The 16,645-nt window shown below is 38.2% G+C and overlaps 2 protein-coding genes across 3 annotated transcripts; one reads left to right on the plus strand and one right to left on the minus strand.

The window, feature by feature from the left end:
* Positions 1 to 294: 294 nt before the first annotated feature.
* LOC139975050 (probable G-protein coupled receptor No18) lies at positions 295 to 2,429 on the minus strand. The gene has a single exon (XM_071982665.1). The coding sequence runs from the start codon at positions 1,748 to 1,750 to the stop codon at positions 539 to 541; it is 1,212 nt and encodes a 403-aa protein (XP_071838766.1). The 5' UTR covers positions 1,751 to 2,429; the 3' UTR covers positions 295 to 538.
* Positions 2,430 to 7,276: 4,847 nt separating this feature from the next.
* LOC139975049 (uncharacterized) lies at positions 7,277 to 16,490 on the plus strand. 2 transcript variants are annotated; one of them, XM_071982664.1, is made up of 3 exons: positions 7,277 to 7,340; positions 7,981 to 8,319; positions 13,904 to 16,490. In XM_071982664.1, the coding sequence occupies exons 2-3, from the start codon at positions 8,143 to 8,145 to the stop codon at positions 15,581 to 15,583; spliced, it is 1,857 nt and encodes a 618-aa protein (XP_071838765.1). In that variant the 5' UTR covers positions 7,277 to 7,340; positions 7,981 to 8,142; the 3' UTR covers positions 15,584 to 16,490. The 2 variants fall into 2 exon arrangements, with proteins under 2 accessions (XP_071838765.1, XP_071838764.1); XM_071982663.1 differs by having other exon boundaries at positions 7,301 to 7,383.
* The last annotated feature ends 155 nt before the right edge of the window (positions 16,491 to 16,645 follow it).

Consider the following 16,645-nt stretch of genomic DNA (forward strand, 5'->3'; position numbering starts at 1 on the left):
CAGTTTAAATAACGTAAGTAGTTGCGTAAGCACTGCGAAAGTTGACCTCACATATTTTCCACCTTCTTATTACAGTCTTTGTGCAGAGTGAGTGTTCACCATCAGAGGTTGCAGTATACCACTATATACGTATATACATGGTATGAATTGCAATGTCGGAGCCAAGATCATTGAATTCTGCAAACTGTAAGACGCTTCCTAGTCATTTCAATATGGCTCTATCAGGAACGTTCCAACTTCCACCCCCCCCCCCCCCCCTCCGCCTTACACCCCTCCTTCCATCCCCTCGCCGAAATGGTTCTTCTTCTAGCAGGGAGGTGTTTCGGATAGAGACACCACGAATTATGAAGCCTTTGAAACTGCATGCGTTTGCCGCCCGTATTCTTGACAATCAATTATTCTAGCCATACATACAATAACAATTAAATCGGATAGAGCAAAGCTAAACGCTGTCTTGGAGCTCTGACAGTTTAATATTAATAGTACAACCAGTATAGACATAACGAAGTAATACATTTTTGAAGATTGTGTGTCACGGTCAATGAACCCCTATTTTTCTCTTGCAGTGTCTTACCAACTCTTTTACTCTGTCTTTGTATGTTTTGTGTCTCAGGGCATAGATGAACGGATTCACGCATGTATTCAAGATGACAAGAGTCACAGATATCTTGTAAAAATAACCGCGAAAATCTAACGGTCCGCCTAGATTGAGCTGAAAGAATGCCCACTGATTTGGCGACCAGCATATGATGTAAACGAAGTACACCGTAAGAAGTGTCGTCGTCGCATTCCTCCGGCGAACGTTTACTCGAAAGTTTGATGTCGATGGTGATGAGAATGATGCTGCCGGGGATGGAGTTGGCGTTGCTGACGGTGGGGTGTTCTCCTGCTGGGAATGAAAGCAATCCTGACGATTTCTCGCTGACATAGGTAGTTTGAGAAACATAGATGTTGTTACAGTTCCCTGCGTAAATGACGTCTCGACTCCCTGTTCGCAGGAGGCGGTAGCTTCCGTTACTACCGATCTTGATTCCACCGCCGCTGTTGTCATGGTGGCGGCCGAACGGAGGCTCGATGCGTTGGATAGAACTTTATTCATGCGTCGAAGTTTCCGTGCAACACTTGCAAATGAGAATGACATGATTATTACCGGCAGAAAGTACTCCCATAAGAATAGCAAAATACCGACCCACGCAGGAGTCCAACGTATGTCGCAACCAGTCTCATCCGAGAATCGAATTGTAGTTATTATGAGTATATACTGCATTAAGGGCGAAACTAACCAAATGACCAAAATCGTAAATCGTAGATTTCTCCGAGTAAAAATATTCGCGTACGAATGTGGGAAAATCGTCGCAAAATATCTTTCCAGCGATATAATGGTCAGATTGAATGTCGAAATTGCAAAAGATGCGAATAAGAGGTTTTGATTCTTCCAAAGAAAACATGACCATATTCGAAGGAGATATATATCTGTCTCGGGATGTCCAGAAAGTTCGTAAACAACATGGAGGACGAGAAGGAGAGACGTAAACAAATCGATGAATGCTTGATTTGTGATTAATAAATTAGTCTGGTTTCTTTGGGTGCGACGGTGGAGAAATACGAAGCACACTAGAAAGTTTCCCACGATACCCAATAATCCTACCAAGAGCTGAGTTAGTAACAGGGCTGAAATGGCTGTGTCTACCGGAAAGCTCTCCCTGTCATCCGACGTAACTGAATCGGAACGGATTGTGGTATTCATCATTTCTTTCTTAATTAACAATATATAGTTTTCTCAACTTTATACGAAATATTTCATGAATTTGCTCTTAATTTTACTAAAACTCATTTTTTCTAATTTTCCTTTCAGAGCTAAAATGATGGTTTCACATTTTCCCCCTAAATCGCGAATCATTATAATAACAAAACTTGAAATAAAGTTAGAAAATAGAAGAAGAAGAATAAGAAGAAGAAGAAATGTTGATAGCTTTTAAAAATCGATCATTCGCAAGTTGACAAGTTATCAAACAAAAAACATCCTCAGCAATATATGGAATGTCGAAATCGTTACTAGCTTCAAATCCCGGATGATTTCTTTTCTGCTATGTTCTATATCTCCTCGTAAAGTCGTCTGAAACCGTTGTAAAGTTCCTAAATATGTTGATGCAGGTAAATGAAGAAAATGTCGTCTTTCTTTTCTTACTAGGGGTTTGTTAACAAAATTCTCCAGGTTTTTTAAACTTGCTTATAAAATGCGAAACTTATTAAGTAAGCAACCGTACACAGTTATCCGCATTTATATTCCGAAAATAGCAATTAATTTCAGAATAAATTTCCGTAGAAAATTTCCGCGGGGCGTTGAACAAAAAAGCATCTGCTTGTAAGAGAGAGAGGTGGAGAGAGAGATTTAGAAACCTACACTCGACGGTAAAAAAAACCAAAAGACTGAATTTATTAACTGCACGCTTTTTCTGTCCATGAACATCTTTAATGCATGTTGTAGGCCTTAATGCTATCTATTTTTAACGTTTGATATATATATATATATATATATATATATATATATATATATATATATATATATATATATATATATATATATATATATATATATATTGATATCTGCTGTCAGTGAAAATGGAAACAGACGACTAAGAGTTTAGTCGACTTCTGACGTAGACGTTTATGACGTCTTGATGACAAAATCATAGAAACAAGGTTACATTTTTTGAGATAAAAATACAAGCATAGAAATTATCACAGAGCGAGAGAGAGAGAGAGAGTAAGAGAGCCGGTTGAGAGAGAGATAGTGGGCGTGGATTATTTACAACACGAAACCGTATGGAAACCGTTTGGAAACCACCGAACGAAACCGTATATGGAAACCGTACGAAACCGTATATGGAAACCGCCAGAGCAGATTCTTCCGGCGGTGAAAGTTTATGAAGGAAAGACTGAGTTAGGACTTGATGAAATTTATAACATTTATGTTTATTGATATATTTATTTATATTCATATTTCATCTACTTGTTTGATCACTGACAACAAAAGATAAACAAATTGACAGAGAGGCGATTTAAACACCCCTATCCGTATCCTAACCCGGTACCCCACCCTTAGACGTAGCCTAATCCCGTACCCCACCCCTATCCATACTGTAACCCCGTACCCACCCCCAGACGTAGAAAACATCGTTATGAATTCCAAACTATTTGGTATATCGCAAACGAGAACAGACATTTCTTCGAATTTTATATTTTTGTTGGATTATCCCATCAGAAGAAGCCTTCATGATGATAAATAATAATGAATAGTAAATAATCCTAATCAATAATCATGAATAATAAATAATTCCTAATAAATAGTCATGAATAATAAATAATCATGAATAATATAAATAATCATGAATAATCTATGATCATAATAAATACACATGAATAATATATGATCATAATAAATACTCATGAATAATATAAATAATCATGAATAATAAATACACACATTAAATCATCATGAAAAGATTTATTCTTCTTTTTTTTCTTTTTTTTTGCATTAATATGATCTAATGTGGTTTGTATGAACAGTTCATGAAAACAGACTCTCCAATTCCTTAAATTTTCTCCAAAGGAGAGAGTTTCAATTTTTAAATAACTCTAAAATGAGGAAAGTGGTTTTCTCAAAGAAAATACAGGTTACATCAAATTTGGGAATCAATGGATTGCTTTACATTTGAATTAATTTGGAGACGAAAATAATCTATATAGTTTGAACAAAATTTTACTGAATGATTTCTGTTTTATATATTTTCTATAATCTTTTCCGTGCAATTAGGGAATCGAACTAGATTTTTCTCAAAGATGATTTGAGGGAAATTTTTTTCGTGTCAGTCCGAGTGAATGTTAATTAACTGTACTATTCGGTTACAACTGGGTTAATCAGTGGTTGTTAAAACGTTTATGAAACCGACTTCATCAGATTCTTCTCCGTCTGTTGGTCTGTTTCATTGCTTACCATAATTGGCGTAACCCCTGATGAGTGGCAAGGCAGGGGCATAGAGCCCTCTCAGTGCAGACAACCCCCCACCCACCCGCACCCCATGACACACGTGACTCGCCAATGAAAATGAAATTTCCAAATGGACGATTTCTCCATTAAGCTTAGAATTACTTGAACAAAGAGTTTTAGAAGGATATCCCTAATTCCCTTCCCCCCCCCACCCCTTCCCCCACCTTCCTCCTCGTGGGGAAGACTACCACTGTTTTCATTTAAATAAATCAAAACATTATTTTTTATTCACCTTGCCAAATGTTACCTAGTGCCCACCAACAACAGATGTGTGTCTGTGTGCGACCATATGGCAGGGTATTATCGATAACTATATATAGACAAAAATCGTTAAACAGGAAATCCCTCTTGCTCCGATATAACGAGGCTCTATAGGCCTTATATGTACATCTACAGCTGTGTTATAGGCTATGGTGTACATGTGTATGGAAAACCAAATACATCAGTAGACACACTCATCCGACCTGTACAATAACAGCTAGCACAAAACCAGACATATGCCTAAAGAAAAGAAACGGACACAGAATTCTATGTAAATATATGCATTACAACTCAACATAGTAAAAGCGATAATAAAAGCGAAGGTTGTAACCAACATTTATTATACTCACCTAGATAAAAAAAAAAAAAAAAAAAAAATATCATTAAAAAATTTTAAAAAATTAAAAAAAAAAAAAAAAATTAAAAAACACAAGCGTTTTCTTCTTACTAAATTATTCAAATATTCCCACTAGTGCAATTTATATTCTTCATTCCATTTTCGACCCTTTTCTTTTTTAAATATGGAAAGGTTATATATTTCAACTACTTTTATTAAGACTAAAATGATGACATTGATCGTTTTGGTCTATTGTTGAAATAAAAGAGTTAAGATTTAACGACATTGTTCTGAGAAGCATAATTAAAGGGGCAGTATATTGGACATAGACATATATATAAGCAGAATGGCGTAAATGAACCGTCAAAGTATGTAACATATAAAAGAATCAGAATTGAAGAGGGATTAAAAAAAACTTTTTTTCATTGCAATTACGAATATATTAGGTGAAATCGTTTTAAGGCCCGGTCACACTATACCGATTTTTTATCGGAATACAATCCGATTTTCCCGGAGGAATCGAAACTGCCAATTTTTCGTTCGGGTCTTCCAGCCACAGTGATAAAGGACCTGATTTGCTATCTGTTGAGCCATTCCGATGTGGAATAGCCCTCTCCTAACTTTTGATATTGACTCCGTTTCCTTTTATCGGATAGCTATCCGATTTCTCTTACGATTTTTATCGTTTTTCGATGTGACGTCACTTCAGAATGTAGTTCGTTCCAGAACCCCTCAGATTTGGAGTAGGTATTCGAATATTCAACTGCGTTCATTACATTCACTACCACAAACCTCACTGTTCGGCCTAAAATCGGATAAATCGGACCGTATTCCGATAAAATATCGCTGTAGTGTGACCGGGCCTTTAAGGCTTTAAACCTTTAGGGCTATTTTAGGTTGTTCTTTTTTTTTGGGGGGGGGGGGGGAGTTTTTGCAAACTTATAAAACACGTTTTAAAGAGATATGGCTAGAATACTGTAAGAAGGTCGAGAAGGAAATAAGAGGGAGAACGTGGAAGGGATGTTGCTGTAGGGGGGGTGGGGGTTGGCAGGGAAGAACAGGGCAGGTTACGGGTGTGAAAGGGCCCGGTGGGGGTGTGGGGGGGGGGAATTGACACATAAGTTAGTCATGTAAACATCACGGTAAATGAATAGTTTTTTCAAGTGAATTTCATCGCATTTTATTGATCTGATTCCCTTGCCAACCATCACCACCCCCCCCCCCTCCACCACCACCACCACTTAACAAAGAAAGATTTGATGTCACAGCTTATTACCAGGTTGAACTTGAGTAAAGGGTATCTTTATCTAAATATTGCAGACAAACAGTGAGAAATGTAACCTAATACACTTCACAGGTACTTCGATACGATCAGGTTTTACGTGGTAACGTTTCGAATAACAGTGTCAGCGTGGTACCGGGGGGGGGGGGGTTGGTGGGGAGTGGAGAGACTGGTGGAGGATCAGGTGGGGGCAGGGGGGGTTGTTTTTCCTTCAATTTTTAATGCACGAATAATTTCTAGTGCAAAGGCTTCGCCCGCCTCCATACAACACTGACCCCATCATATTAGCCTATGGCATTTCATAAGTAGTTCGTCAATACTATGCCAATAAGGGCCTCAGTTAAAAATCTCCAAGAGTGTCAGACCAAGTAGATTTGTACGGATACAATTATGAGAATTTTCGTTTGCCCCATATATAACTTTAAAAAAACACTTAGTCCTATACTTGTACTAAAGCAGTGGTGTGTTGTGTGTTTATAATACCTATTCAGTTTTGGTGGTATCATTAATGTTATCTATGTTCTTCATGTGTTATGTTAGTTAGGTTCCCCTTCCACCTACTACACGCAATTCACCGTCCTTAATACTTTAGGGTTAGTCACCCTTACTTATTACATATATAAGGTCATCGCTATATAAGGTCGTTTCTATATGTGATATATGTGCTCATGCATGTATGTTTGTATATCGTCACACATGTTTATTCACTCGCAAACCCATTACTGTACGGACTTCCTGCACGGTAGCAGACCATTGTGCAATGGACGGTGTTTTCCTTGTTACTACTTTCAGATAATTAAAGGAGATTTGGGGGTTAATAAAATATGACCAAAAAAGAAAAGAAAAAAAGAAGTACTATAACAGTGAAATCGTGCTTATATAAGATGCTATCAATATTAATATATGGAACAGTTATATTTTCAAGCAAATACATCGTAATCAAACAAACTTTTCTATCTATCTATCTATCTATACATTATATGTATTTTTGTGTATATGCGTGTGTATATGTCTGTATATGTGTGTATTGTCCCTCCGGTCGTATCCCAAGTATTGTTGCCTTGAGTTTGTCCAAACCGACCTACCCTCCATTGACTGCGTAGTGTACATGGGTGTTGGGTGGGGAATAAGAAGCAGTGGGAACAGGGGGGGGGGGTGTCATTAATTTTTGGCATGAGAGTCCTGTGTTTTGATTTACGAGAACGTGAAGCTATATGGACTGTTTTCGATGGATAGGTCTTTTGTTGCCATACATGTACGTTGTGCCATGAATTTCCGTTTTATTTTTTACTCTTTTGCACCCCTTTAATGTGTTGTAATTAGCGCTACCAAAAATGAAACTGTGACTGGATGTGCGTGATCTCACCTTGCCAAGGCAAAGTACACTGCACAATTGTTGCAAAGTATAAGTATGTTTATAGTGATCTTCTCGTCTTTGCTTATTATTTTATGGTAACTATACCTCGTTAATTTAGCTTAGTCAAGTTCCTTGTTCTGTGCAAAAAAATCGTACCAAGACGATCATTTCGGAAATATTTGATTTGGTTGGTTTTTCATAGAGAAAAATATATTTTCATGTTTCATGGTTTGTGAATGTCAGTTCGCGGATAAAGTTTGAAACAAAAGATTTTTCAAATTTTGCTATTTGTTCATGTTTACATACGTGGAAGGATATCTTTTCAATTAATGTGAATTTTCCATGGATTATGAATTTAAATATTTTATCATGTGACTCATTGTGAGATACGATACCATTCATATTAAAGCTAAATATCAGCAGCGATACTCGGAATAAATCGTCTTATCTTTTCACTTATGTGACTCAGAACTTCCAGATGAAGAGGAGAAAAAATTCCACGGTCATATTGTCATATATATATCCAGACTTCTGTGAATGATTATGTAGATATTTATCATGTGATCATCTTCTTACACAAGACTTGAATAACTATCATGTGAAATATGGAGCTTTGACCTGGTAGATGTTATTCGTTTACTTTATACTTTTACATCACTACTTTGATTTTATTTCTACTCCATTTTCCACAGAGATGCGGATTCAGATTCGAAGATTAAGAAGTCTGGAATTCTCTACGATTAAAGTTTTAAGTCAATCTGGGATATTCTCTTGGACATTTGCATATACATGAGAGGATGCTATCATTTAACCTAATGTTGTGACCTTATTTCACTCATGCATAGCGCACCGTTATGGCGTTATCACATTTCTATTATACCTTTATTCTGTTAACGTTTGTTAACTTCACGTCTTCAATTGAGAACTCAATAATATTGTCGCTATCTTCAAGCTGGTCCGGGAAACCCGTATGTGAAGGTTGTGACATAGAGATGACATGTATTATTCAAAAGCCCTTCGGCGTTGGAAAAGTGAGTATACCAAATGTTTAATATGATATATATATATATATATTTGCCTTTGTCGTTTTTTTGAAATTTGCCTTTGTCGTTTACCTCCATTGCATTAACATGAAGTCTGTTCCAAGTATCTCTTTCGAGATCCGGCTTTAGGAATCACAAATGATTTCGAGCTGGTTAGCATCATGTTTGATCTCTAGAGTAAGGCAAAATATGTCACCAAAAACAGAACTAGTATTGTTCGATACAGGTGACAAACGCCTACAGTAGAATTACGACCTTCCTTTCCGGTTTCGAACCTCTGGACATACAATCAGCGTCCATAGCCTAGTGGTTAGGGTTCGAATCCCGGTGGAGGCTGAAGTTTTTCACTGTTCTTGATTTTCCAACACATTACGATTTTCATTTATATATATATATATATATATATATATATATATATATATATATATATATATATATATATATATATATATATATATGCCTATCCAAAAGAGAAAAGGGGGGAAAGGTGATACTTTCATTTCCAACTTATTGCTTAAAACGTTAAATCTGTAGCAAAGTATTTCGAGCATTATCACAGCTCTTCTTCAGTTGCATTAATGGGATGAAAAAATGGCAGAAATTAGACCTTATTCGGATTTAACTTCGAATGGATACTCACAACAGAGAGATCTCTGTCGAGAACATTGCTGTGTGTATTGAGGCGTATAATTGTTTTCAATTCCCGGTTCCTTTCCTGTGCAGTTTTGAAGTAGCAATAGAATATAACAAATTTCAGGTCAGATAGGCTGTGATTAGGAAGATTAAAGTGTTCTGTAACGGGGAAAACCCGGGTTATTCTTACGGATGCTCAGTTTGTGGTTATTGAACCGAAGCCTGAACTTAGTGTTGGTTTTGCCAATATAGGTGACCTGGGGGCACTTGGAACAAAAAAGAAAGTAGATGACATTGGCTGAGTCACAACCAAATCTACCAGGTCTCAGAGTGGTATCTGAGGCCCTGTGGAGGAAAGCGGGAGAGGGGTAGAGGTGTGTGCACACCATGCATCTCGGTTTGTTGCAAGTGATGTTTCCACTATCAAGGGGGGTAGTTCGAACCAGCACTGATCTGATATTTCGCGGTTGTCTATAGGCTATTACAGGGGGAGCTTTAAAGGCATTGAAGACTCGCCCCAAACCGCGTGCGGCCATCTGAAAAGGTTAACTTTCTGTTGTTTGCAAGTGACGTTTTCTTCTTGTCGCTACAAAATGCAGACAGTAATGAAACGTGATACCTAAGCTTGTTATCTTTAGCTGGACCTGAGATATCCATCGCTGTATCGTTTATACACTGTGCTGTGAGTATTGACCGCAGCTGTATGTACTGACTGTACACTAGTGTCTAATTACCGACGGTAGCAAGCTGTGCATGTGTATATTTTCTGGGATCGATGGTGGTATCTAACACTTCTGTTACACCTCATTCGAAACTAGGTCAAATTACCGGCATTAGACGTCTCTTTTTGCGCGAGTCTTCACACCCTTTAAAGAGTTTAGCTATTGTGGGGTCGGAACCTAGAGTACCCCATGCTTGCTTGATTTCATTGAAAAGGGGGCGAAGGGAGGGGTGGTACGTGACAACGAGCCCAGCTATTTCAATTGAAATTTCAAACTTATTTTCTCATATGTTTTTACTATAATACAATGTAGCGAAACGGTTGTAACTAAACATAATTATGAAGGGTACTATAGAAAATCTGAGAAGACTGTACTATAAGCTAGTGACCATGTAGAAATCAAAACCAAAATTCACTAAAAAAAATTAAATCTCTCGTTGATTTCCCTTTTCACTTCCCCTTTTACTTTAGTCAGTTTCACGTAATCCAGAAAGAAAAATAATGTTAACACTCATCTTATAAAGACAGAATATATAGGAAAGAGTTAAAAATGCAACATATTTTTGCCGTGTTTTTATACATCTTAAACGTATTATCTGTTAAAAACAAGGGTGGAGGGAGCGAGGCAAGTACACTGCTTAATTCACACAACTATTATTCACATGATATTTGGGAGTGTTTGACGTGCACAGTATAGGCCTATAACGTTTCCCACTATGGGATACTATATATTGTACATTATATGTACGAAATATAATACAGTGGGTGTTTTTCCCTTTCATCTGTTGTCCAGTGTTTCACTTTATTTAGTTGTGCTGTATTGTGGTGTGGATGTATCGAACTAGGCCTATATTGTATTGTGCATGGTATAATTATTATGTGTTGCATGCATTTTGTGCGTGTACTAGTACGATGCAGTTTTGCATTGCAGCATATATGTATTGTGTATGGTATTGCTGTTTTGTGTGGTGCCATATTACGTCACGTTTTATCATGCGCGCTGCATTGTAATTTATTATGCAAGCGCTGATCCAGGGCTGATCCAGGGGTGTACAACACTCCGCCACTTTCAATCCCATGAACCCCCAAAATATTTAAAACTGTTCAGTTAGCACAAACTTGCGTGCAGACCTAACTCTGTGTCTAATCTATAACCTGAATATGCCTAAGAATGGACCATTTCACGTCTAAAAACGTTGTTTGTTTCTGGGGGAGGACCTCCGCACTTCTTCCCTGTACGTTGGAGTGGGTTAATCGACATCATGGTCATATAATCTCCTTTTTAAATCCTCAATCCGCCCTTGATGTGTTTTGTGTTGTCAGTTCAAGTGTAGTGCTCTGCTATGCAATATTGTGTCGTGTTGTACTGCGCATAAGCGTGCTTGGGTGAGTGTGGTGCGCTGTGCTGTTCAATGCAGTGATGTGTTGTGTTGTAACGCTTTGCCCTATATATATCTAATATATATATATATATATATATATATATATATATATATATATATATATATTTATATATATATATATACATATATATATATATATATATATATATATATATATATATATATATATATATATATATATATATATTTCTAAATTCGTGGATCTTCTCATCCAACCTCTTGTTTCGACCCTACCGTCCTATGTGCAGGACACTACGGATTTCATCCGGAAAATTGGGGAAATAAAAAATCTTCCCCTATCTACTCTGTTAGTTACCTTGGATGTGTCTTCGTTACACACAAATATCCCTAACGAAGAAGGCATTTCAGCCTGCACAAAAGCATTCAAACCGAAACGTGGCAAAACACCCACGAAGAAAGAATTGGCCGAATTGATGCAACTTATATTGACCAGCAATAATCTGGTATTTGGCAACAAACACTACCTCCAAATTCATGGCACCGCAATGGGTACCAACATAGCACCGTCTTTTGCCAACATCTTTATGGGAAACCTCGAGAAAGAATTTCTATCTCGACAAAACTTGAAACCACACACGTTGTTACGTTTCATTGACGATATCTTTATGATATGGACCCATGGTGAGGCAAATCTAAAACTCTTCATTGATGACATAAACTCGTTTCATCACACCATCAAATTTACTGCTGATTTTTCTGGACATGGCGTTCACTTCCTGGACACCACTGTGACCCTACAAAATGGTTCACTCAAAACAGACTTGTTCAATAAACCAACGAACAAGCACAACTACCTCTTACCAAGCAGTTGCCATCCACGTCACTGTACCAGAAATATTCCGTACAGTCAAGCGTTGCGCATTCGACGCATTTGCTCCTCTGAAGTCGATTTTGATTCACGCACTAAAGAACTGTCACAACACCTCCTAAACAGACAGTATTTTCGGGGTTCTATTGAAAATGCCATCAAAAAGGCTAAAAGCAAACCCCGTACCGAAACATTGACGTACAAAACTCGTCAAACCAGTTCCAAAAGGGTACCATTGGTTACTGAATTCCACCCTAGTCTCCCACCACTGGCTAATATCATTCAGAAGAATTTTCACCTACTTCAAGGCACCGAACGCCTGAAATCAGTTTTCCCAGAATTACCTGTCATCGCTTTTAAAAGACCCAGCAACCTACGGGATATCTTAGTTCGGGCATCCTTTCGGGAGGACACCCCATTAGGGGAAAGCAAAACAGAAACTACAGGATCATCGCCCTGTACACAAAACTGCAAAACGTGCTTACTTGTCGATTCGACCGGGGCCTTTCAGAGCAATCAAACCAAACGCACGTTCCAAATTCGGCACAAAATTAACTGCCTATCCAAAAATGTCATTTACCTCATCTACTGCAATATTTGTAACTTACAATACATTGGAGAGTCAAAAAACACTCTTAGAATGAGAATGACACAACATAGATCGGCGATCAAAACAAAAAAGATCAACCAACCTGTTGCAAATAACTTCAATCTCCAAAATCATTCAATTGAGAATTTGCGTGTTATTGCCATTGACCAGAACGATTCTTGGTCAGATAAATCTAGGAAAGCAAAAGAAAATTTCTGGGAACTAAACCTAAAGACCACGGCACCATTCGGTTTAATTAAACATCAGAAACGATTTGCCGTCCCAGATAAACCAAAACAGTTCCTTTGCAATTACGACGGAATCGGATTAAAATAATCCGACGCGGATTAAAACAATCCGAATTTCTAAAACTTCTGCTCAATTCAGCAGAAATCAGTAAGTCGCTTTGCCTTTACAACCATGCCGACAATCTTCTCTATAAAATAGTTTCAGTTCCTGCTACTCCTTGTCACTTTCGGTGATCATGCACTGAAGAAGAGCTAGTTTTGCTCGAAAGCTCTGCAAAAACCAAACATTGGCTGTTTTACTTCCAATCACTTACCTAATTTAATTATTGTATCTCACTCGAGATCCAGCCTTTCTCTAAATGCAGCATAGTTGTTTAACAGTTTTTCCGTTATTCATATATATATATATATTTGCAGTGTTCTGTTGTTATGCAGTCTAGGTGTGTTATTTGTGATTGTGCTGTACTGAGTATTACAACGCTGTATAATACTGTATTTACTGTGTTAATGTGCATGTGTTACATTATAGATCGCCATATATGTGAGCTGTGCAATGCTACTTTGTTTTGTATCGCATCGTGTTGTACGGTATATAATGTAGGCTGTGTTACATTGTATCGTAATGTAATGTAAAGTAACGTTAAGTAATGCAATGCAATGTACTGCGGTGAAATGCAGTGATCTGCATTGTGTATATACCGTACTTAGTATGCTTTACTGTTATACGGGTGTCTGGCGTTTTGCCACTTGCCACTGCCACTTGAACACAGCGACGGTACAGTGTTGTATAGAATGCAGTGTGATATAGTTTTGTTGTATCGCGCTGTACTTTCGTCTTGACTGTAGCCAGTGTTGTGATGGGTTTGTGATGCAAAGTTCTGTGTATTGCAGTGTGTTGCGGTGCTCTGCAGTGTTCTACGGGGAACTGCTAGTCCATCGTATTCTCGTGCCGAGGGTGAACTGCATTGAACTGTTGTATGTTATTGTATTATGCTATTATATTCATGTGGATATCCCATCCTCTAGATTTTGCTGATACTCACCATAATATGTTGTAGTATTCAAATTTACATGCATTCATCCGTTTAGATATTTATCAATGTATAAGAAACCAAAACTATTTTTGTTGCTGTATCTTCCACTTTTCAGAACACCAGCGTATCTTTAATACGTAACCGAAGTGAGCGTGTGTCCAGTTCATATTGCTCTGTCTGGCCACTACCAGAAGATGGACGAGCTACTTGTAGCAGGATTAGGACTGGGCAGATACCCGGATTGAGAGTAAACGCGAGCAATGTTGATGATAATACGTTAATAATCCTCGTGGTGATGCAACAGGTGGCAACAGGAGACGAAGGCATTTATGAATGCGGCGGAGGGATCAATGGCAACATAGAGAGAGTGGCAGATGAAACCCTCGAACTCCAAGTGACCCGGTTAAGTCGTACGCAAGCAGATACACTTTCAAGAAAGATTTATATTCATAACGGCCAAACGGCCCGCGATGAAACAACAATCGTCTGCGTACACGGTTCTCTGCCTACGGCTTCCGTGACTGTTTGGCTTATGAACAAAGAACGTGTTAACGCGAGTTTCAGCATTACAAGCGGCATATACACGGTATCATTCCTTACTACACATGAATCCCATGGAGATCATAATGTGTATGAATGCGCACTTCAGATCAGAGACAACTATTTAATCTTCCATCGATTTGAAAGACCCGTTATCAAATTCATTTCAGTAACGGAAGAAACTCTCGCAATCGAGGAGGATGATAGCTTACTGGACATTAATGTTGCCATCTGGGTTATTTCCAGAACTAATTTACTGTCACCCCTCACCTGCTCAACGAGTGTAGCGCGTGTCCGTTATTACGGCACACGTGCTGCTAACTTCAATCCGGTTCGTGCAGGGTCTCAAGATGAATTGCGAGAGTTTTCGCTACGATGTGAAGCTAGCAATGAATTTGGTCAGACTATCAATTCATATCGTTTCTCTTTGATTCTGCAGCAAGAAATCCCTCCAGACTCAAACATAAGTTTAACAACATACCCAAGTACAATCGTCTACCCTTCCACTGAACCGACTACAGCAGTTAGCCAATCAGGCCCTCCCCTCAATCACAACCTCACCACAGAAAGCAAGCGGAAACTATCCTTTTTACTACCCGAGTTTCTCCGAACGACGGATGGACTGATATTGTTTTCTATTTTGATTTGCCTTACATTTATCTTAGTGATTACGCTTATCTTCTGTCTCTGTAAGTTATACTCATCTTACCAAACGCGAGAAACGCAAATGAGTCGGAACATTGATGGTTACTGGAGTCAAGTGACCCCTAACAAGCGTGGAAGTCTAACTAAGATTGCAAAACGCGCCCTCCCCCGTCGACCAGACAGTGTTTATAACACTTGCGATACATTTGAGAACCCGGTACACTTACTAGCGGTGACGCACGAGCGCTCTTCGCCCATATCAAGCCGCGACGCACAGATGTCGATACCTAATGGGACCAAGAAGGGAAAGCGACGCACCGGACACGCTAATTGTCATTCTTGTGCGTGTAAGAAACGAAAACATGCGCGCAGCAATATTAAGGAAAATGGCAAGATCGAGCAGACGTACTTTATGGAGACTAATTGTAAAGAGGCTCGTAACGAAGTATATTTTGAGCCAATAGCAAACGATGACATTGATATGCAGTCCTTTCATTTATACTCTTCCTCAATCGATCAACCAATGTTTAATAAGGAGTTGAACCGTTTAAATTCTCTACCAAATTTACAGTCGATACAAATCAGCAGAATTCGTAAATCAAGTGTTTGATAAAATATTTCAAATTTAGCGATTTTTCTTTTCACTTTGATATAGTTTTTGAAAGTTCCTGTTCGGTTCGAATGCAGAAATAATACACATATTTCGTGCAAGACTGATATTCTGTTTTAATAAAAGTACCTTTTTGATATTCATTAGTTTCCTAAATAATAATAGGATTGTTTATTAATGATGTAAAGTGACGTAACAAAGATCTATTATGAAACAACCAAACGACAATATACATTAAGTTGTACTTTGCGTATGGCCATGAATTAGCTGAAATCTGATCAAGTCAATGGTGTGACCATATAGGCCGGTGTGACCTCTTGGTGTCAATGAATAAAACAAACAAAAACTTTGACCCTGCACCAATAGAATGAATACAAATTTGACCGAAATCAGAAGATTTTATTCATTTTCTTCGTTTATGTAAGTACTACTGCATGGGTATAGTTCTGTCCCGATACCTATCAACAAAGCAGAAATTCAAACGTAATCCTCTCCTCACCAGAATAAAATCTGAGATTTCCATATCTGGCAGTCTGGGTGTGTAGAGGTATACCAAATATACAATCTCACCCAATCCCAAAACCAAAGTTGAGCTTGGCTGCTATGTGAACTCTCCTTTGGGGGGGGGGGGGACACTTGCTACTGCCACACCAGGGTCAGGTTTCTCCTTGCTACGCCTCTGGATCAAGTCGTGTCAAATTCACATATTATTAATTCATACCCATCCATCATGAATGAAATCTATGGGTGGTTTCAAACACTTCTTGGCAAACCATTATACTATAGAGTGTCGTTATTAGTTTATTCTGTGTGTATATTTTACTTCAGCTAAACTGAATCAGTCATGATCGTCGCTTGCCATTTCATATGTGTGTATATGTTACTAAATAGATCTATAGGGAGATAAATACATAGTCATAAAGACTCAATCATATTTGTACTTGAATTTCTTGTTTATTAGAGTTCTATTGTAGCCATATATATTTGCAATGGATTTCCATGCGGTTCTAATAGCCTGCCGATCGTAGGCCAGATCCGACAGATGAAAGTTTTCAATGCGGT

The sequence above is a fragment of the Apostichopus japonicus genome, chromosome 10, assembly GCF_037975245.1.
Source record: "Apostichopus japonicus isolate 1M-3 chromosome 10, ASM3797524v1, whole genome shotgun sequence".
NCBI classification, from domain to species: domain Eukaryota; kingdom Metazoa; phylum Echinodermata; class Holothuroidea; order Aspidochirotida; family Stichopodidae; genus Apostichopus; species Apostichopus japonicus.

Excerpts from the sequence above, each read along its gene's own strand:
- LOC139975050 (XM_071982665.1), bottom strand. The coding sequence starts at position 1,750 with ATGATGAATACCACAATCCGTTCCGATTCAGTTACGTCGGATGACAGG.
- LOC139975049 (XM_071982664.1), top strand. The coding sequence starts at position 8,143 with ATGGCGTTATCACATTTCTATTATACCTTTATTCTGTTAACGTTTGTT. Across the intron at positions 8,320-13,903 it reads AGCCCTTCGGCGTTGGAAAA|AACACCAGCGTATCTTTAAT; the intron begins GTGAGTATACCA and ends TCCACTTTTCAG.